At 39.7% G+C, this 8811-nt stretch overlaps 1 protein-coding gene across 1 annotated transcript; it reads right to left on the bottom strand.

Annotated features, from left to right (window-relative positions):
• Nucleotides 1-5011: 5011 nt before the first annotated feature.
• Nucleotides 5012-7484, bottom strand: SDR42E1 (short chain dehydrogenase/reductase family 42E, member 1). Its single transcript, XM_084294762.1, has 2 exons — nt 7162-7484; nt 5012-6595 (listed from the first exon to the last, which is right to left on the bottom strand). Exons 1-2 carry the CDS (start codon nt 7227-7229, stop codon nt 5491-5493), a joined length of 1173 nt encoding a protein of 390 aa, XP_084150888.1. The 5' UTR covers nt 7230-7484; the 3' UTR covers nt 5012-5490.
• Between the last annotated feature and the right edge of the window lie 1327 nt (nt 7485-8811).

Below are 8811 nucleotides of genomic sequence, written 5' to 3'. Positions count from 1 at the left end.
GTTTGCAGCCCCTCTGAATTTATATTCCTAACTTAAGGCACTGGAAGGAAAGGTTTTAATATATGTGGTAGGAAATACCTGTTTGCAGAACGGAAAGGTATTTCAAATCTGAAAAGCATTTGCTTTGGTATACTTTCATTTTGCAAACCCTTTCAGCTGCTAATGTGCTTAGAAATGATTTTTTTAATGAACTGTCCATTTTTAATCTTGCAATCCTAGTTAGATGGTAGCATCAAATGATAGTGTTCTGTAAATGTGTAGACCATTTTCCCAAAATGTATCTAATCCAAGAATGATAGTATACACAGTCATTCTTACAGCTTTAATCAATTGAAGAGCATCGAGCTACAGATGAGAAAACTCGTTAGATTAGCAAGTGTGTTTTGCTGCAAGAGCAGAGTGAAAGTCCTTGAATGGCATATTTAAAACCAGTTGTCCTAATTTGAGATAGTACTATGTTACTACTATTGAATTCCTAGTTTCCTTCTGTCTACATGGGTGGAGTTTTACTGTCTGCATGCATGAGTTTACCTTTCATGTGTGTGCACAGGAGTTATGTCTAAATGACTGCCTGAATCATAAAATGTTGCATACATCATGGTGTATTTCTGATCACAGAAAACCTGCTTGGTTTTGGGATTCATTGCCTGATGAAGCTGCCTCAGCAGTTCTCAGTTGCTGTTGCTCCTCATGCTATGACTTCTGTTGTTTCAAGATGCACTTAATTGATGCCATAGTGCATTCACCAGCGATGGTTTGAGGAACTCCTCTGAGGTTTTAGTTACTCTGAATAGAGTCTTGTCTCACTTATCTTGAGATGAAAACGCTGTAATAGTGTCCTACAGTGCGGTGGCTTCTGCAGATTTTTTTTTTTTTTTTCCTGGAGAAATTAATACCAATCAGTGAACTGGAAAAGAGAAGAGGATAAAGTTAAAGGTAATTCTAGGCTTCTTCCTGCCTGAAATCCCTTCAGTACCCAGCTCTGCTTGGTCTTTTCAAGGATTAGATGGATGCCAAAGGAAAAAAAAAAAAAAAAAAAAAAAAAAGGAGACGAAAAATAAATCATCAACTGTGGATTTTGAAGGTACAGCAGTAACTTAGACTGCTGTGTAAAGCTGTGTTTCTCTGCAGTATCCATGCGTGATGGGCTGACCAGTTGCTGTTGCTGGAAGGTGAGGACTTTTGGTGCGCACACATCTTGTAGCATGATCTGGGATGCATTTTGTTTTGTTACATGATCAGTCCCTGTGCTATATATTTCATTCAGCAGCCTGTGTGTGTCTCGTTTAATGTTTCAAGAATGTTGTCAGTATTGATCAGACAAGGGGGCCCAAAGCCCTGTTTGGAAGGTCCTGAAGCTCTTACTTCAGTTGGGACAGTATCTGTAGGCAGCTGAATACCAGCTGGGCTTATACTGATTACAAAAAATAAGAGACTGTAAGATGCTCAGGCTGAGGGAGATCAAAGCCTAGAGCTCCAGGTTGTTGTGAATTTTTTTTTTTTAGCTCATTTCCAGAGCAGACATAGCCAGATTGCCCACGTGGGTCATTTGTCTTGACTACTTTCATTTTGCATGTTCCTGACACAGAACAGCCATTGTGTGATGAACGTATGAGTTCCTTGTGCTGCTGTTGTCCAAATGCTTAAGAAATAGCACCTTTTACAGTCCTTCAGAAAGCTGTGTGTGTGTTATGTCACGTATGTAATGTCAAAAGTTACGAGGTGGTACTCAGTATTTATGAAAATCCATTTCATTTTACAGTAAGGCTTTTTTTTTTTTTTTTTTTCCCCTCGGAGTATAAATGCTAGGTTGTATTCAGAAAGAAAATACTGTGTTAGCTGTTTGGTTGATGTGTGAATTGGGCCAGGCTGTGTACTAACTCTTCTCTTGCATTGTGTTTTAACTCTGAAGCCCCACCTCTCAATTCTTTGTCAGGGCAGACTCTAGCAACTTTTTCACAGTTGCAGCTGTTTTAATATAAAACTAGGATTGAGTGTGTGTGCTAATTTTATAATCTAGAAGGGAAAACATTTATAAATTTTTGAAGTTAACAATATCTGTTGTATTGTTACATTCTTACAGAAACTATTTTAAATCCTTAAATTATTTTATTTTTAATAAATAATTTTTGATAGCGGTGATGTAAATGATGCCAGATGCTTCTTCATTTAAGCATTGTTTATTGAATTTCATGACTTAAAATCTCCAGCCATTTGAGTCGGTATGAGTGTGTTACTGAAAAGTGGTGTGTTAGAGTTATGGTGTGTTATGTTGGAGGTTGGAAGAACGGCATCTCTGTGTTTTTAAGATGAACTGACTTTGATTGCTTCCATAGAAGTCATCGTTGTTGCACTTCATCTGGATACAAACGAGCACTGCAGAAGGAAAAGGTCGAAGATCACATTTAACTTTCAACCCCTAACAGACCTTTTCCAGGAGTAGGCAGATACTAACTTTGATTGTAGTGAGTATCAGATTTGTATCAACTCAAACAATAAAGCATAACCAAGGCAAAGATGAAGCTTGTAGTAATTTGGAATGCATGTTCCCTTTCTGCTCACGAGGTCACCGTAATGGTATGGGTGTAAGTGTTGCTGGGGGCAGGCATGACGTCTTTAATATTTATTTATTTGCCAAGATTTGGCAGTCTTGGGAAGAAAAATTTTATCAGTCTTTTATTAAAAAATGTATGCATGTTGAGTAGCAATCAATATGAGGCATTTGTAGCCTAAGTCATCTAGGAGGCTGTTAGACGAGCCAAATGGTCATCTTCACCTATTCATTTGTGAAAATTGGTGTTCTTAAACTGTTCACTTAAAACATCAGCACCGTTCTTTTTACCTTCATTAAATAATGGTGAGGAGTAGCAAATTTTCAATTCTGCTTTTTCAGTTTTTAGGTGTTCTTCTGGTAATTAACCTTGAGGAAAACAAATCATTGATGACAACTTTGAAACAGACACAACAAGTGAATTACCTTAGTTTACTCAGCTGCTCATCCAAAAGTAGTAAAAAACAAAAACAAACAAACAAAAAAAACACAAACCAAACCAAAACAAACACCAAAAAAAATACAAAAAAAAACAACAACAACAAAAAAACAAAGAACAGGAAGGAGGGGAGAGATTTCTCATCGAAAAATACTTGAAATAGAGCGCTGTGACTGGCTTTGCATGTACATAACTCAAGCAATTTTAAACTCCTTTAAGCCAGACGTTTCCTCTTTTCATTTTGGAAAGTAAAAGAGGAAGAGTATCCTTCATCTCTTCTGTAGTCTGGATTCTCCTTTTTTTTTTTTTTTTTTTTTTTTTTTTTTTTTTTTTTTTTTTTTGTCTGGGATAACCATTGCCAAGCGCCTGCTTGTTTCTCTGAACTAGGCCTGATTTAGTACCCCGTGCTGAAGCATAAGTCATGGGCAGTTAGGACACAATAACGCCTCTTACTCCGTTATCAATGAGAAGTTCTGTCCTTGACTCCAGGAAAATGAAGACCTTCACGTGTTTTGCTCAGCTTCTGCGGGAGGATTTGCTGCTTCAGTTTTGGTATTTGTGTTTGCGCTCCCCTCCCCAAGCTATTGCAAATAGCAGAAGAAATTCCTCTGTGGCACAGGAGTTCTGTTCTACATCTTAAAAAGGTCTGCTTTTTACAAGAATCAGAACCATAATATTGGTATTTCATGCCATGCAACAGGCCTGTGCACTTTCTTGTACATTTTCTTTTGTCTATTGCTTCTGCTAGCATTAAAATCTCTTAATCTATTTCTGATAACATTATGTCAAAACCAGGGTACTTGAAGGAGACAAACCAGGTGGTCTTCACTTGAAAAACAGGGCCTGCTGGGAAGATAACAGCAGTCCAATGCTTTCATGAGATCACAACTACCTTTATTTTTCCATCTTTTAGTAAAGCGAGATTCTTCTTCCTGCAAACTATGACTATGTATATTAACAGCTTCTGGTAAGTGGCCCTTCTGCCATCAGCATGGTGGAACACTGAAACGCCATCGTCTTCAGTTGTCCCTCAAGTTAACTATTAAATTTTCTTTTATGGTATGCACAGTGGTGGAGGAATTAAGGAGGAAAAAGAAAACCAAACAGATTTCAAGTAAAACTAAGCATCTAATTATCAGTGATTACAAAAATTAACTGAGGAAACAAACTCAACATTCAAAGAATGCTGGCTTCAGTCAGCATTAACTGAGAATATCTCCATCTTCTAAACACAGGTGGCCGCGTACTTGTAGCTTGGTTTCCCTTTTTAGCCATTTTTATTTTTTTGAGTCTTTCAGCTCTTTGTTTCCCTGTTTAAATCCAGAGCTGAAGTTACTGGAACTAGCATAAAATTAAGATAGTGTAGTTTCAGCTATTAAAATGGAAAGACTAGGGAAAAGTGTGAACTTCCTGAAGGACTGTGTACTTATCTAGAAATACTGAGAAACTGTAATGCTGTTATCAGTTAAGGGAACACAACTTTGTGATTTAACATTTCGATGTGAAGTTTCTCAGCATCTCTTCTATTGTTAAACTGAAAGAGATGAGGGAGTTAAGTACAGATCATTACTGTTTCTAGCAAAGTATTTTCTATTCTTAAAACTTCACAAAATCCTGACTTTCTCTGCACAGCATTTATCATCCTGCTTCAAAGGTGATGTTCTCTTCAAATGCTATCAGGTGCTAAAGAAATATTATTAAAGGCTAAAAAGACTTTATAAGCAATGGAACATGAGTGTGATCACTTACCTGATGTCCTTTAGATAATTGTTTTGTTTAACCATTCAGTAATGCTGGGAAAAACCATAGCTGTTTCTTATGAATGCACTTTAGATAACTCATTTTAAACAGGAATATTGTAGTTTGAAGTATCTACAGAGCTGTGTTGCTTCAAGCACTTTGCTGTCATTTTATTAACAATTCAACATTTTCCAGAAGTGTCATTAGATACCAGAGTTTATTTAGAGAAGTACATCAGAATTTATTTATTTATTTTTTTAAGTGAAACAAACCCCAAAACATTCATTTATTGTCTACCACTTAAACAGTTAATCAAGCAACTAAGGCAAATTCTTGGTCAGGCATATATACATCCAAGCTGGAAAGCAGAATTTGGTTTTGGAATGTGATCAAAGAGTAAGTTTATTGTCCTCTGGATCATGTAGCAGAAACTTGTTAGGAATAAAGGGGCAGAGTATAATATTGTTGGGGAGGAAGGGTCAGTCTAAGTGTACCACTGTAACAGACAATAAAATGCTGTTTTCGCAGGAGTACTAAGCTTTGTCTTGTTAGTGATCTGATCAATTTCACTTTGAAGAGGAATTTTGTATAAAAATTACATTTTTTTTACTTAGCAGTTCCATTCCTTAGGGCTAGAAATGTTAAAAATATTTACCTGAATAGCGCCAATGTGTTTTTTTTAATACCTGTCAACACTAACGAGTACTCAACATAACTAAATTCCGTCCCCCATATTCCATAATATTCAGTGTTTCATCTTTCAGTGTGAAAATGTAACTGCAGATGGAAACCATGCAACCACCACGGCAATCAACAAGAGCAATCCTCCATTCCTAACAAGCTTCGTAATGGCATACTTTCTTGGCTTTGGTCCACAGCCCTGAGATTTAAACCACTCAACCACTTCATTCAGGCTGTATTTTTGAGGCTCATATCCCAGCTCTTTTCTGGCTTTCTCCATGCTAAAATAATGTGTGACACCAGTTTTGTAAACTTCTGTGCGGGTGAGGAGAGGCTGAAAATTATAAACATGACCTACAAGAAAATGAACTATTTCAGTAAGGAATGCAAAAAAATAGACAAGGGAGAGAGGAAGGCGGCAGGTTGGGAACTTATAACCCAGCCCTTCTACTAATGGTCGGAAAAATTCAAAGTTATTTACTGGCCTGCCATCTGAAATAAAATAGGCTTGGCCTGCAGCTATGTGCTTTTTGGTGGCTTTGAGGGCCTCAAAGGCAAGGATGTGAGCCTGAACAAGATTATCTACGTGTACAAATTCTACTAAACTGAGAGGGTCTCCATATACAAATTTAAACAGTCCCCTTTCAATGTAACTAACTATTCTTGGAAGATGTCTTTGCTCTCCTGGCCCATAGATGCCTGCTGGTCGGAGAGCACAAGTCCTTAATACACCTCTCCCATGTCCAAGCTCAGCACCATTTGCCTCCAGCACCTTCATTTCAGCTAAAGATTTGGTCCGGGAGTAGTGATCTGGATGAAGGTGAAGAGGTAGATAAGGCAGAGATTCATCCCCATTTTCTATAATCTGGCCTCCAAATATCACATTATATGTACTTGTATAAACCAGACTTGACACTCCTGTGCTCTTGCAGGCCTGGATGACATTTTCTGTTCCTTTCACGTTAACATCTTCTATAAGTTTTCGGTTCAGCTGCTCCCTGCCAGACATTCCATAGGAAGCGATATGGAATACGCAGATTACATCTTTAAGAGCCTCTTCCACTTCAGACAGACAGCAGACATCCCCTCGCATAAACTTTATTCCCTCTGGCACTGGTTGAAGTGGCTTTGTGACATCAAAGAGAATCACATCCACTCCCATTTGGTATATGGCACAACCTAAACTAAAACAGGACAGAAACCACATGTTATATACATAACACAGTAATGCATGAAACATTTCACCTGGAGGTAAGAGAAGCCTATTAACTATTCTAATATATTTTTTTAATTTATTCTGGCTCCCTCTTTACTTAGAGGAAAAGAAAACAAAAGAAAAAACATAAAGTGGGGAAACTACAATAAGGGAAAAAAACACCACTAACTGGTGTGTTTAACTGCTTTTTGGAAGAACCCAGGCATTTCTCTCCTTCTGTTCCCTACATATTTTGAGGATAAAAATGTAAATTCCTGTTACAAAGTTGCCCAGACTGATTAAATATTGAGACTAACTGTCTTGTAATCATGTGGAAACAGAATAATGTATTTTCTTAAAACATTCAGAAGCAGTTTATGTTTGTTTGTTGAAAAATGAGACCCCAATAGGAACCATCAGGCGATGGGGTGAACCAGGTGAGAAAGCTCAAGCCCCAAATCCTGTAGGTTTCCTTTCACAGACGGATTCTGTTGCCTCCCCAACAGCGCTCTATTACATTTATTCTTGTATGTAATAACCATTTAATGCACTAACCGGAAGCCAAAATAGCCACCTCCTCCAGTAATTAGGACCGTTTCCTTGGCAACATTTTCTGCCTCCATCCTCTTGCCTTTGGTGCTGTTGAAGGAAATCGACCTATAAAACACATAGTAAAAAAGCACGTTAAAACCAATCTGAGCTCTAACGTGTTTGGTTATTCCCAGCTATAGGTCGTGCTTTGATTCAGGCCCTTCCTTCCACCATCTGCCAGGCAAGGCGGAAACTGGCATTGCTCCCAAGCCAGCTTATAGCTGAAGCAGCGCTGCCTGTCGTGAAAACGCAGCGACTCCACAGCTGGGAAGCTCCGGGGACGCCCTCAGCCTTCCCTCCCCGGCTTTCCGCGGCCGTGCCCTGCCCGTTTGGCCGCGGTGGTCGCTGCGGGTGAGGCCGCTCCGAGGCCCCGCCAGCCCCGTACCTCAGCCCCGGCCCCGGCCCTGCTCCGCGCCGCCTCCCCGCGGGACCGCCGGGCTCCACGGGAAATGGAGTTCCCGCGCCGCGCCACAAAATGGCGGCCAAGAGCGCAGGGAGACCCGAGGGGGAATGGGGCGGTGGGCGTTGGGTTTGTGTCATGGTGTGCGCCGTGCTGTGTCAGTCTGTGCCCCCTTAGATACTGCTTTCCTCCCTTCCTTCCCCAGCGATACTTGAGCAGAGCTTGGTGTTCGCTGTGAAGCGCATTAAGATTCGGAATCTCCAGTTATCTTTGAAGCCTGAGGCTTGTCGCGCTGTCACGTTCCACTGTTTATACTTGGGAATAAAAATAGAACTAACTTTCTCTCTCCCTCATTTTTAATTGTTGTTTTCTTTTAGTCCTGATGCTCTGAGTGTGCACGAAGCCTTTAGGTGCCTCTGTGGTGCAAAAAAGAACTGTAATTACAACCTCACCAGGAGCCCATTAATAAATGCTGGTTTCTATCACATGTCTGCCACTGGAAATCTTTAAAAAAAAATCATATATATATATATTTTGCCTGTTTAACCCAGTATCTTTCTGTGTACTGCTTGAGAGCCAAAACAGCACCAGTTAGTCCAACTCCTCTCTGGCCGTGCTGCTACTGACAGTGGTGTGAAGATGATACCTCGGCCACCCTCGAACAGGTTGCGACCTTCAGGAGAGCTGTGTATTTGTGGTGTCCTGGGGCCATGAACCTGTTTGAGATGTGTCCTGCTTCTGGAGCTCATTTTCACTGAAGTGTGTTAAAAGTACCTGGCGACAGAGCCTCCCCAGGCTTGCTTCACATTTTGGAAAGTGTAATGTAAGACCTTACAGTTATTTTTGGAAGATGATTTCATTAGAGAACAAAACTTTGATACATAAATCTCTTCCTCCTCTAGAGCACACAGGTTCTCATTATTGTTATATTGTCATCAATCCGGAAGAACTTTATTTCTCATAGAGTTGAGTAAGAAATGGGACAGCTTGATGTCGTGCTAGTTATCCCAGATTCTCACAGTGCAATCTGTGCTGCACAAAGGCTAAATAATAACTAATACATGTAGTTGCTCTAACGTTCATCTATCACAAGCCTGTATTGTATAGCATGCTAACAGAAGAGTGTTAATCTCATGGATAGGCTGAAATGTTTTTGCTAGTAGGGAAGCAATGTGTAATGGTGACTGACTTCAACAGAATTGCTCCCGAGTTAA

The sequence above is a fragment of the Netta rufina genome (assembly GCF_964035555.1).
Source record: "Netta rufina genome assembly, chromosome: 13".
In the NCBI taxonomy this organism is placed as follows: Eukaryota; Metazoa; Chordata; class Aves; order Anseriformes; family Anatidae; genus Netta; species Netta rufina.
The sequence above is the reverse complement of the archived record's forward strand: the minus strand, read 5'-3'. Positions and strand labels throughout refer to the sequence as shown.

What these genes read in the sequence shown, in the direction of transcription:
- SDR42E1 (XM_084294762.1), bottom strand. Translation starts at nt 7,229, where the DNA reads ATGGAGGCAGAAAATGTTGCCAAGGAAACGGTCCTAATTACTGGAGGA. An exon ending in GGTGGCTATTTTGGCTTCCG is followed by an intron (nt 6,596 to 7,161) that starts GTTAGTGCATTA and finishes GTCCTGTTTTAG; the next exon opens with TTTAGGTTGTGCCATATACC.